This window comes from Hypomesus nipponensis, chromosome 22, assembly GCF_054491055.1.
Source record: "Hypomesus nipponensis isolate SF chromosome 22, ASM5449105v1, whole genome shotgun sequence".
In the NCBI taxonomy this organism is placed as follows: domain Eukaryota; kingdom Metazoa; phylum Chordata; class Actinopteri; order Osmeriformes; family Osmeridae; genus Hypomesus; species Hypomesus nipponensis.
The window spans coordinates 978239-991327 of NC_140382.1; the positions used below are offsets into that span (position 1 = coordinate 978239).

General features: G+C 40.2%; 1 protein-coding gene across 4 annotated transcripts in view; it reads left to right on the forward strand.

Moving 5' to 3' along the window:
• LOC146235942 (sepiapterin reductase-like) overlaps positions 1-10511 on the forward strand; it is a 56164-nt gene extending 45653 nt beyond the window's left edge. For 2 of the 4 annotated variants that reach the window (XM_084687690.1, XM_084687691.1), the window contains exon 3: positions 8742-10511. In XM_084687690.1, the coding sequence (XP_084543816.1) occupies positions 8742-8932 (191 nt within the window). In that variant the 3' untranslated portion in view covers positions 8933-10511. Of the gene's footprint in view, positions 1-7576; positions 7703-8741 lie in introns of all 4 variants that reach the window. The other 2 variants (XR_014741012.1, XM_084687693.1) reach the window with 2 other exon arrangements.
• The last annotated feature ends 2578 nt before the right edge of the window (positions 10512-13089 follow it).

Genomic DNA, 13089 nt, shown 5'->3' on the forward strand with positions numbered 1-13089 from the left:
AATGTATTATTAGCCTGACGTTGTCATACTCATAGTTCTAGTCAGAATATGAGTCTGAGAACTCTCCGTTGGGCTTTGACTACGGGGCGTGTTTCAAACGAGCCTGGAAAACAAATGCCTCTTTGCTCAATTGGATAGACCTACAACCAATCAGAGCAACGTAATATGTTGTTTGTTCAAAACAAATTCAACTTAAGCACTCATTTGTGACGTGAGTGATTACGTTACTGTTGATCATCTGTCCATCATCGTATAAAGCCCGCCCTGGCAATTTCATTGGTACGCCCAGATTCTGGTTCTGTAGTTGTTTCCCAATACGAGACCCTCCAGACCCAACTTCCCGACCAAATTTTTTTGTGGGCGGGGAGAAGTTGGGCTGGCAGCCAGGCTAATGTATTATACATTCTTTAATAAATATTTATTTTCCCACCCCTAACAAAACTTTGTCCCGATTGAGTTGCTTGTATTCGTGCCAACGTTCTGTTTCACAGTTTAGGCTTGAATTACATTTTTGTGGCAAAAATTGCCTTGTGTGCACAAAGGGAACTCAGTGCTAACGTCACAACATCATCACATGTTAGCAACGATGCATAGATACGGGTTCTAATAAGACAGCAACGTCAGCGAGCCCTCAGTATTAGTACCGAAGCAAAAAGTCTAGGAAAGTTGAGGCTACTTGGATCCCCTTCGTTCTTTTGGTGAGCAGTCTCACAAGCCCTGCCCACCCGGCATCATCGAGCCGACCAGCTAAATACTTATTTAGCACTAGCATTGCTACCTGCATATACCTACAGCTGGCAGCTGTGTTACGTTTAGCTCCTAGATTCAGACATAGCCCCGGCAAATAGTAGAAATAGCTAACTACTACACTTCTGTGTGGGAATCGCAGGAGCTAACCAGTCGAAGGGCGTACAAGAATACAGGAGCACAGCCCACAGATTTCTCTAAGAAAGAACGAGGCAATTAGCTACGTGCTGCCACCCGGACAAATATTACATTACTCTGCCAGTCACTAAATGACAGACACTCGACAAAGTAATATTTGCAGATAATAATTCATGAATTATAATTTTTCTTCATTTTTTTAAGACTAAGTGAAATTGGATAATTTCTCACGGCACGACTGATGATCTCTCACACAGTGGCACATTGGTTGGGAATCGCTGGTCGAGTAGTAGAGCTAGTACCAATTTACCTGGGTCAGCTTCTCCACACGGGGCTCTAAACTGAGACCAAATGGTCGCATTTTGCGTTGTTACTGACAATGATTGCAACCAGTTAACTTTTTTTGAATGAGCGATTTCGCCCATTCAGTTAGCAGATTCCATCTGAGATACTGCCGGTGACAACGTTAGAATAAGCTTTAAAGGGGGTTCTTTATGAATGAATGAATGCAATATGAGTAGGCTAAATGCCTGAAAATATCACTAGAAGGGAAAACCTAAAGGTGATGGTAGTCATAGAGGTCAGGACCATTTACTTGCATACGTACATTACGTCTACTGATCAATTTCATCAAGTTTCATGTTGACCACTTGAGCACTATAGCGCCACCAAGGGGTCAAAGTTGGAGGCGTGTTTACGCCTATGACTCTTAAACCCTAAGACCATTTTTATAAAGTTGGATTAATTATGCTATGTAGATATAACGCTGCTACATCTAGCCAGCTCATCGAATTTCTTGCATCATAAATTCCAGGACATCCTGATTTATGGGTGATTTTGATTTGTCCCGTCCGGGACAGCTCCACTCCCGTTTTCCAATCACAGCCTTGCCGGCCGGTATTCATATTCAGTGAACTGCGAACAGGTGCGCGTGTCAGAAGGGAGCGCGAGTGCATGGAAATATTGCGAAGGGCATTGCATCACCAGTACAGACGACCAGAAGCTGAAGGCATTCCTGGCCTCTGCGATTTACCTGACTGAATTTGGTGAATGATGGTTTCAATCATTTGTATATTTTCTGGTATATCTAAGTTACCCAGGAGTTCTGTTGACAGACTTAGCTAACGTTAGCTACAGCTTGAGTCATTGAACTCATTGAAGGAGGAGAGAACGCAACGTTAGCCAGCTAGCTAAAGCTCCGGTGGAAAATTCCAAATGAACGTATGCAGCCCTTAGTGCTGCTTACACACAACAGTGACTGACAGATCGAAAGCTAATTTGAGACAATATAAAGATGGAAAACCAGGCTAAGAAACGTAAACGTAATTACCTTCACTAGACAACGTTTTTCCAATTGGACAAACGGCTATGTTTGTTTGTTTCAAGCTCCAAAAACAAATTTTCGCTGAAATCAGCCCAAAAAAACTTGCTTGCGCGTGACGCGCTCGCATTAACCATGGAAGTCCCTAACTAGCATCACATCAGGCACAGAATTTGCATACATTAGCGGGGGGGGGGGGGGGGGGGGGAAGAAAGTGTCCCGCATCTGGGGTTGAGGAAGTTGGCAACCCTAGCCACCAGGTTGGCGAAAAGAATAATGCAATTTTTTTAAAGCTAATATTTTATTTAACATTTTGCTTTGCTTCTTTAGCTACTGAATCTCTATCGAATGCTGCAGTAGCAAAGCTACTGTGGTACCTATTGGAATTGTTAGTATTTTAATTAGGGGTCCTATTGTTTTTGTTAGTATTCCTACTATATTATTATTTTTCTTCTCCGTTAAATGGCTCAATAGCTCAAAAAGTCTTGGACCTGATATTACTCCCGGACGGCTAATGGCCCATGTACGCCCATAGGTGGCGCTATAAAACACGCCCAAAGTCTACGTGATTTCCCCAGCGCCCTATCACTCAAATGCCTGAAAATTGGTATGCATGCCTTATTTGTCATGGGAAACAAAAAAGCTTCAAGGACCCATATTGTCAGACTTATGAATTTTCTTGTACTATCCAAATTTCAAAACCCTTCTCCTCATGAACCATAGATCCAATCGACTTGAAATTTGTTCCAGATGTGTAGAAGACATGTTTTCATCAAGGGTCAAATTGAATAAGAAAAGCTATGCAAAATGGCTGAAAGAAGTGTATTTATGTAAATGTCCACATTGCCTCAATATCTTTGTGTTAATAAATCAAATATAATTTTGACTGTTTTTCAAACCTAATAGGGTTCAAAGCAACATCACTCTGAAGTACCATAAACAATTTCACCTTGGTATGTCAATATATGATTGAATTCAAGTGAATTGCTCCACAGCGCGTGCGCTCCAAATTGACTCATCCTGCCCCTTGACACTAGGCCGACCACCTGTACCGCTTTGCGTTGTGTCGCAAAGCATTTTCAGCCCTTGTCGCGCATGTCACATATTGAAAATGCTGTGCGATACAGCACAAAGACGGACAGGTGGTTACACTACTTGACACGCGCGAGCTTGGCAAGACGCACACACATCCTTTCTGGAAATGGTGTGCTGACCAAGCCCCCACCCTTGGTCTTTAGCTCCTGTTTCATTTCGCTTTCAATCGCAGGTCGTCGTTACAAATATAAATTCTTTTTCGGCGGCCATTGTTGTTTTCAACTGGAATCGCCTGATAGCCGGTTTGGAGGCATCCACGTTCGGTAAGTCCTATTTTTACACATTTTAAGCTAGAATCAATGATTGGGTTCGTGAAAGTACACTACTCTTGAATTATGGTGAAGGTTTGAGCACTCGGAGACATTTAGATCATGAGTTTGAAGTGACGGAAAACCAAACTCGAAAAGTAGCAAGCTTTTTCCCTCTGTGTAATTAGTGAATCATGTAGCATCTCGGCGAATTCATCAAAAAGGTAGAGCAGGGCAGCTTTTAGGAGAACAAGCAATTCCCAACAGACCTGTCGGCTCAGAATTTTGATTTGGCTCGTGAAAGTCTTTGTAATAAGCCAATGCGCCAGGGAGACCGCATAGGCTTAGGCGGCATCCATGTTTTGGTCGCGTCATGTTCATAAGTTCACCATTTTACAGTTCGGTCGACACAAAATGTCGAGTAGGGCAGCCTTTAAGAGAATTGTGCTTTTAGCGAGATGCTCCGATTATATTAAGTGGAATGCGACTGCGTCCCGGGGGTACATTGTTTTGTCTTAGCCTCATAGACAGACTCGGCTCTGTCACTGGCAGTGTGTAAACAATAGTTTTCACTCAGTTCAACTCCTAAAACGTCAGGAAGGGCTGCTTTTTGTAGACAACAGCCTGCTGAAGATAGCCAGTATATTGGATCTTTCAAAACAAGCCTATTGCATTCGTCATTTGCCTGAGAAAGCGACCTACGTTAGCCAGTCTAGTTTCACTCGGTCGGCCTATTTAAAGGTCTCTGACAGTCAGAATCACTGTTTCCAGGCAAAGGTCGAGCTGGTCTTTTGTCAGATGTGTATATATTGACCAGTTTAGAGCTAAATACTCTTGCTAGAGCCTGTGTTTTGAGTGGCTTTGCATGGGTTTCCAACACATTTGGAAGTTCAAGTATTGCCACTACATTTCACAGTCAAAACTGAAGTCTGTGTCAAGTGTAGATGGGAAAAGCTTTATTTTCCACCACTGACATGGACCCTTTTTTCACTTTTAGAGGTCATGCAGAGGCCTGCTCAACAGAGTGCAACAGAGCATAATGAGAGCAACAAGAGAGGATGCTGAGTGTAACAGAGGATGCAATAGAGATTGCTGAGGGCAACACAGACCCCTTGCTGGACTACCCCTCTCTACCTGGACAGCTTCTCTTCAGCCCTGCCCCCAAGACAGCTTAATCCAGCTGGCCTGCCCTGCCTGCCTGCCCCTACCTTGATATCTCAGAAGATCACAGAATTACAGCTGTTTAAACTTCAGCCAAGTCTTATTAAGCTTGTCACAGAACAATTAGCTTACTTTTCTATACAATAACTGACCACAATGGTTCTCAACACTGAGAATAGTTCAGTAGGCTAAGACAGTGTACTGCAAGGAGCAAGGTCACAGGTTCAAATCCAGCTGCAGTCTTTCGGCCAGTTATCATTTTGATTATCTGTTTAGTTAAACAGGATGACATCATTCTGATATACCATGTTCAATTTCACCTTGAAATGTCAACCGTTTATTAACCTTTGTTCCAAAGCTGACCAAAGCTAATACTCAAATCACAGTTGGAGCACAGCTAGATAATCAACATCAGCGCCCCTTGGGTACCCAGCATGCAGTGCGGTATGTCAAATAAGCAAAGACTTGTGGAAAATAGTGCGGTAACTACAGCTGTGCGAGGGATTTCAGTTGTTGTGTTTGTTCAGTTAAATGTTTGTAATATTATTGTTTATCAGTTAATATAGTCTTGTTGATCACCCTGATTGTGCATGTTGTGTATTTTAATAGAACCAGAAAGTTGGCTGCTGTACTGCCATAGGCTATTCTCACAAAGAGCAGAGCATGAGCTCTGCCGTAGCCCGGTTGCCCACATGACTATTGTTAATTGTGCATTGACTGGGATTCTGGAAAGAGATAAACTCAAGAAGAGTTACAATATCTGCCGTTTTACAGCAATCTTGGGAAAAATGTGTCAATTGTGGGAGGCATGTTTTTGGACTACCCCAAAACCTCATGTGGCCGCCGCAGCATTTCTGCCTTGGCATGACCTGTGCTGGGAGAGAGGGAAACAGCATGGATGGAAGTTGTGTGTGGGCAGATGTGTCTTTGTACAGGGTGAAATGGAATATGAAATGCAAAACAAAATGGCTGAAAGGGTTGTATTTATGTAAATGTCCTCATTGCCTCAATATCTTTGTCAATAAATACAATATCATTTTGACTGATGGTTTTTCAAACCTTATTGGCTTTGAGATTACATCATTCTGAAGTAGTACCATGTGCAATTTCATGCAATTTGACATTGAAATGTAGACAGTTTCTTAACCTTTGTCCCAAAGCTTAACAAAGCTAATAATCTCTATTAGCTAATACTTTGTATTCATAAAATCTCAACAGTTGGTGTGTAGCAGAGAGGATAAAGAGACTGACTTGTAACGTTATGCTCAAGCGTTCAAACCAGTGTTAATTTTGGCAGCAATTTTTGATTTAGTCTTATTCTTTAGATGAAAATGCTTATTAGTTACAGTCACATGTAGTCATTTTAATCCTTCTTAGTTTTAGTCTGGTTTTAGTCAACGAAAACTAATTACATTTTAGTTTAGTTTTAGTCTAGTTTTAGTCACATGTAATAGCCATATTAAACTCCTTTTTTCCCCTTCTCAGTAGGGATCTCAGTAGTGCATCTCCATCACTGAGGATGATGCAATACACATCTCGATGCACTGCCAACGATCCGATACATAAAAGCAACTTCTAATACGATACGATTCACCCTTATTGCGATGCAATGCGATTTGACAAGATGTGATTCAATGAGATGCGATGCAAAAGAATATGATGCTATGCAATTTAATATGGTACATAATGATGGATTCCTTTGTCAGACAGCAAATCATCAATTAACTAAACAAGTGAAAGTTTTACTTCACATATTAAACAAAGTCTCTGACAATAGATAAAATAACATCAGACCTGGACCTTGCCTTAAACCAGTCCTTCTTTCCTGTTGTATGTGTTCTCTGAATGCAAAAAAGGGTCAACTATTACAGGCAGTCAAGCTGCTGTAAACACTCATTTAACACCACACACTAAATGGAACTCATGTCCTACTTTAAGGTTTTTCTCAATGACTCATTTATATCTCGTATTACTTTGTAGTACACAACAGGGATTTGTTTTGTCGGAGAATATAGAATTCCTATTCTTGCTAGAGGTACCGCTGGAGCTAGCCACTGACTGTAGACATAACTAAATCCGAGGGGGAGGCAGACGTCTCCACACAAATACCATGTAGCCTCTTCAGGCTTCCTAAATTAGCCATGCTGCCTGTGTACTTTATAGCAACACGACATCTTTCGAATTGCATGGGTTGATAACATTCGCCCGAACACGCCTCTAACTCGCGCGAAACTTGGCCGAGAGACAAGAATCGGCCACTGACTGCAGTAGAGATGAGAGCGCGCTTAATAAACAGAGAGGAGGAATCTATCTAACTATAAAATTATTGGAGAAAAAAAAGTATTGTGACTTCGTCAACCACCAACATTTTCGTTTAATTAACGAAAGTTATAATATATTTAGTCATAGTTTTTATTTTCAAAGATCCGTTTTCGTCACGTCTTAGTCTGGTTTTAGTCATGAGAGAAAGGTTGTTAACGAACATTTTCCATCATAGTTTTTGTCGACGAAATGAACACTGGTTCAAACCCCATTCAGCCTATTATTGTTGGCCAAACATGAAGTCGTTTTGCTCTCTTGTTGTCCAACTCTCTTCTACAATGTACATTTTTATAATATTTTCCCATCTTGCGGAGGAACCCGCATTGCTGCTTGCAGCTATATTTTTTAGTAGTTTTGCTTTGCTGCTTTAGCTACTTAATTTCCATCTTTTGTGCTGCTTGGCCCCTCATTGCTGCTTGCAGCTGTGTATTGTTTTTATGAGCAAAGCGGCAAAGCCACTTAAGTGTTTCTACCTTTTCTTATTATTGGTGGCCAAGCCGCGAAGCGGCGAAGCCACATAAGTGATTCTACCTTTTCTTATTAGGGGCCAAGCAGCGAAGCAGCGAAGCTGCTGATTATTGTAACCAAGTTTCATGTTGACCACTGAAGCACTATAGTGCCACCAAGGGGTCAAAGCTGGAGGTGTGTTTACGCCCATAACTTTTGAACCGTAAGACCATTTTTCTAAAGTGACACCAAATTTATTTCGGATTGTTCAAACTGCAGAATACAAGGCACAGGGAACTTAAATGTGCGTTAATGCACATAAACACTATTTAGAGGTGGACAAACGCCATTTCCGCAATTTAGAGGTGGATAAACGCTACTTCCGAATACGTTTACGTGCATTTAGCCCCCACTACATCCCTGGATAAGACAGGTTCCTTAGAAGTGCAAGGTCATAGGTTTGAGTTCAACCTTAGTCATCAAGCATGTCATGATACTGGATTATCTGTTTAGTGAAGCCAGGTATGCCACAGTAGCTGTCTATCAGTATAATCATAATGGTAACGATAATGTTTCATTCTCAGGGGATGTATACTCAAGAAGAGTTAGATTTATTGTCCTTTTTAGATATAATGCTGCTACATCTAGCCACCGCATCGGACTTTTCACATCATAACTTCTGAACAGTTTGACCAAAAATCAGAAGATTGGACTTTTTTGATTTTTTGTGGCATACCAAGTTGTAAAATATAACACTTTCCCACGTCAGCCCATTTTGAATGTTGTTCTAAAATGATATATGTACTGAACACATTGGCTTCTCATTATAAAACTCGGCATATGTCTTTTGCAGAATGCCATGAAGGTAATCAAAACGTTTCAGGGTAGTCCCACCGTGTTGTCCAACAGTATAATGCAATTTAAAAAAAACAAATATTTTTTTATTTGTTTTGCTTTGCATTTTTAGCTACTGAATTTCCATATTTTGTGCTGCTTGGCCCCTTCATTGCTGCTTGTATTATAAAAAAAAAAAACTAAGAATTTAACTATTCAATTTGATATGTTTACTGCTGTTCAAACTATTTTATATGTTGCTTAAAAATAAAATGTATTATCGTGTTCAACTAAAATATTTCAGAGCTTTAATCGCAATACCGTGAAACCGTGGTATTTTTTCTCAAGGTTATCCTACTGTCAAAATCTGATACCGGCCCATGCCTAATTGTGAATGATCAATTATGTCCTGTCACCCGGCTCACCAGGTCCCCTGGACACAGATATGCAGGTGGAGGCCAGAGCCAACACAGCCGACCCCAATGTGAGGCAGTCCTTTGCAGTCATGCACTCTCAAGGTCAGCTCCTGACCTGTGAAGAGTCATGCACCAAGCTCATGAAGGTGCTCCTGGAGGATGACTTCCCTTCTGGAGCTCACCTGGACTACTACGACTTATAAACAGGAAGCAAGACCCTCATTTGAAGCGGGATGCTGCTTTGTTTGATATAAATCAAATGAGGGTCTTGTATCAGTTTTCAAATGTATTTACCATTTGTTTGATATAATGTTGATCTATCTAATAGCTTTGGAAGTTCTTTAGTTGTCCCAATGGGAGCCCTACATTCCTGTTAGAGGGTTCACCAACAGTGGGTTGGCTAAAAAACTATTTTTTTTCACCAAATGAAATTTGTTTTACAAAATTAGAGCTTTTGTTTACCCAATTACAATGTCCTGTTTTTATTAAATTTGTGACTAAATGATCTCTGCCGTATACACTGGCAAGTTTGGATTTAAGTACCGTCTGTTCTCATTTGTTTAGCAATGATTAGTTATTGCCTGTCATGATGATGATGACAGTGCCTTTATCCTAGAATAGTTTTTTATATCGTCCTTTGATTTTGATAATACTGAATTTAACTACACATTAGCTTGGAAAACCTAATTCTTCAACCAAGGTTTTTTATTACATTATATCTCTTACCCTAACACTGCTAAAGTGGGTTTATACCGTACATGGCATGTGCCTGATACTTTCTCAGATCAAAGCCAGTGTGAAATATCTTTCAAATTTTGCTGACAAAATGTAATGTAACGATTTTCTGTTGTGTTATGTATGATTATATATACATAATTTGAGTAACACATTACAAATAAATTTGGTTTGCTTAAAGTGCACTTTTTGGTTTGTTTTTCACTGAATCCAAAACTACCCATAACTTGGTCATGGCACATGTCTTACACAACTTTCTGTAATTAAAATAATTGGCAATATTAAGTAATACAAAGATTCACACTGCTTTTATCCAAAGTGGTGCACAGTGTGTGTATACAGCATAAGACAGTATTGTAAATCAAGAACTAGAAGTCTTACGGCTTTTTCAAAATAAGTTCTACTGATTAGCATGCAGTGTATACATACATGTGTATACAGTTGGATACAGATGTAGCTTTGTAGTTTAGAAGGACTGAATTATGATAGAAAAATAACCCAGATTAATCTACTGACTGAAAGGGATTAAGTTATTTTAAAACATACCAAATTGTAATGCAATTATACTTGTTACCAATTCTAACACTGCAACCCCAGCCATTCTGTTGCACACACATGCTAACTATAAACAGTTTATCTCATGCAGTATATTCCCCAAAGGACCTTTGTTTCAATAGCCTGCTTTTTACATTTCAAATCAGTGTGATGTAATATAATGTGAGATAATATGACCCATACAGTTCAATCACAAAATTCAAATAAAAAAAACGTATGTCACATTCTGGGAGTAGCTCAAAGGAGTCGTGAAGGGTGGGTTAATTGATGAAGTCTGCCTTTTGTTTTACTATGTGATTGTAAAGGTTTGAGAATTGGGTTTGAGTGGTACTGGGGAATTTTGGTTACCTGCTTGATCATGAGTTTTTTTCTTGCTCTTCTTTGGGGAAGTTCTACCAGGATGCTGAATGTGAAAATTGATTCGATGTGTGCCAGGTGTACTGCTGTTAAAATGTCTTCTCAAATTAAAACATTTCAGCTTTCTCAGTAGAATCATGCACTGTTGGGCCTTCTTGTAGACCCCATCTCCATGTTGTGTGAAAGACAGGCGGTGGTCAATCTCGGTGTCAATGTTTTTTTAAGATCTCAATCTGTTGCTTTTACAAGTGATTTCGTTTGTGTGTATGGAGAAGAGGATGGGTAACAGGACACAGCCCTGTAGACAGGGATGGGCAAAGATACATCAACATGTATTTTAAAATAAAAACCAAATACCTTAATTGTAAGTGTATTAAAATAAACTACAAAATACAACAGCCACAACATGTAACAAAATGAACTACTGTATTTTTATATAAAAAATACCACAAATACTTTTACAAGAGAACATTAAATCCCTTGACAAATCTATCTATTGCTTCACCAATACACTAATTCAGTTGATTAAGTAGACAATGTTTGATAGCAACAACTTTTCCTCTGCTTACAAGTCAAGCAGTGAATCTGTCATATGCAATCAGTTGACCAATCAAATATCCCTGTGATCACCCAGATGAAGGTTAGTTTTAAAGTAACCAACAGTTACTTTAATGTTTTACTAGCATTTTGCTAATGACTCATAATTGTAATCTAATTTAGTTCCTTGGTGTTTGATAATGAAGGGCCTACATCAGCAACACTGACTCAATGACGAGTCATTCACAAGAAGATAGTGATGACACTTAATAACAGCTATTTTCTCATTAATCAATCATTTTATTGTTAATCCTAAATGTTATACAAAATTGTGTATCAGTCAGTTATTCATGCAAACTCCAACCACTGAATCAAGAGTCTTAGAACATAAGTATAAGAGGGAGTCAGATGGCTGAGCCACGGGCTGCCCTCACTGGGAGCCCGGCCTGTCTGTGGTCTCCATGTACCAGTGGGGGAGGGACTACCACCCAGAGCACCTGGAGCTCAGCGTCCACAGCAGCCCAGCCTACCCAAGCTCCGAGCTCACACCAGGCAGAGGAAGCGCGGCAGACCCCCCGCCATCTTATGAGGAGGTGGTGGGGAAAATACAGTATTAAATGTCACTGTACAGAGATGTGTATATACCTTTTATTAAGGTGAGTGTGCTGAGATTTTATCAAGAGGCTTTTTTAGTGATTGCATTGCTAGCGAATGTGTGGTGAATGCACTTTCTGGTCAGGTGTAAATCAAGCCTTTTTCTTTTCTTTTTTAGAAACACTAAGGCAACCTGTTCTGGTGCAACTAGCACCACTCACTCAGCAATAACTCAACCTCCTATATCAACAGATTACTTTATACTCTTGAGTATGCAGCCACTTTACTAAAAGTACTGCTGGCCCAAATATCTGCCTTAAATGCATTTAGAAATATTTATAAATCTGAGTTTATATTCTGTACACTACAGACAGAACACTGATGTTTTATGTTGATCTGTGGACCTCAGTCCTATGCTATGACCTTTACTGGGAGATGCTATATTGTACCTTTACTTTTGTATTTTACAATGCCTTATCAAAAAAACAAATGTAAAATGTAGAGGATTATTAAACACATAACAGATCTGTGAACAAGGGTGAAAGTAAGCCGGTACTGGCCGGTACGCCGTACCGGTAAGAAATGTCTTCCCGGTACGCCGTACCGGTAAGAAATTACGACACACGCACAGGCCCGTTGTGACAAGGCAAGCAAAACAAGCAATTGCTTGGGGCGCCGAGCTGGCTTGGGGCCCCAACACAACGACTGGTTAAGAATAAAATGCAACAAAAAACGTGTGAGCGCCCCTTTGATAGTCAATGCAGTAAAGTGCAATGACACTGTTATCGGGATCCCCCTCAAGGGGCCCCTCTCATGATCTGTGCTTCTGGCAAAATACAAAAACCTCGTCGGTCGGCAGCAAGCCCCCACCCCTCGCCCCTCAGCTTGAAGCAACGGCCCCGGTGGATGTAGGTGGTATTGCATTTACGGTTAGGTTCCCGTGTCTTCCGGTCGTTTTTATTCTATTAACTCCAGTCAACATTTACAAAACTATCTCCCCCAATAATTTTTGTTCGATTCTCGAACCTGGCTCATACTACTAGCTTTTTCATAGAATAATTTTTCCTGATTTTTGCTAAGATTGAAACCAATCCGAAATGGGTAAATTAGCAGCCCATTTATTTGCTTACGTCAAGAAAAGTTGCCTGCAAATGTGCTCGCGGATACCAACAGGGCACGAGCACAAAAGTTTATAGATTATTCCCGTTATTTTCAAACAGATTAGATTTTTCTAGAAAAAGTTCGTGACATGATGGCAAATATATTATGTTAAGCGCGAGCATAGATTGTTGACATGTCTGGAGCAATGTCTGACATCTGGAGCAAAGACGAAGATTAATACTTTAACTGTTAACCACAATAGGAAATGATATAAATTTAAATAATATTAGTCTTGCCTTCAGAAGCTTTTGTTAAACACACCCATAATTCTTTTTTTGATCGTGTCATCAAGCCAGACTGCTTTTGTGGGACAATGAAGGTCCTCAGTGACTGTTTCACCCCCACTTACATCTGATGGAAGCGTCTTTTAGCCTATATGGTTCTATGAATATGCCCCTTTCAAAGGCAAATGTTCAATAAA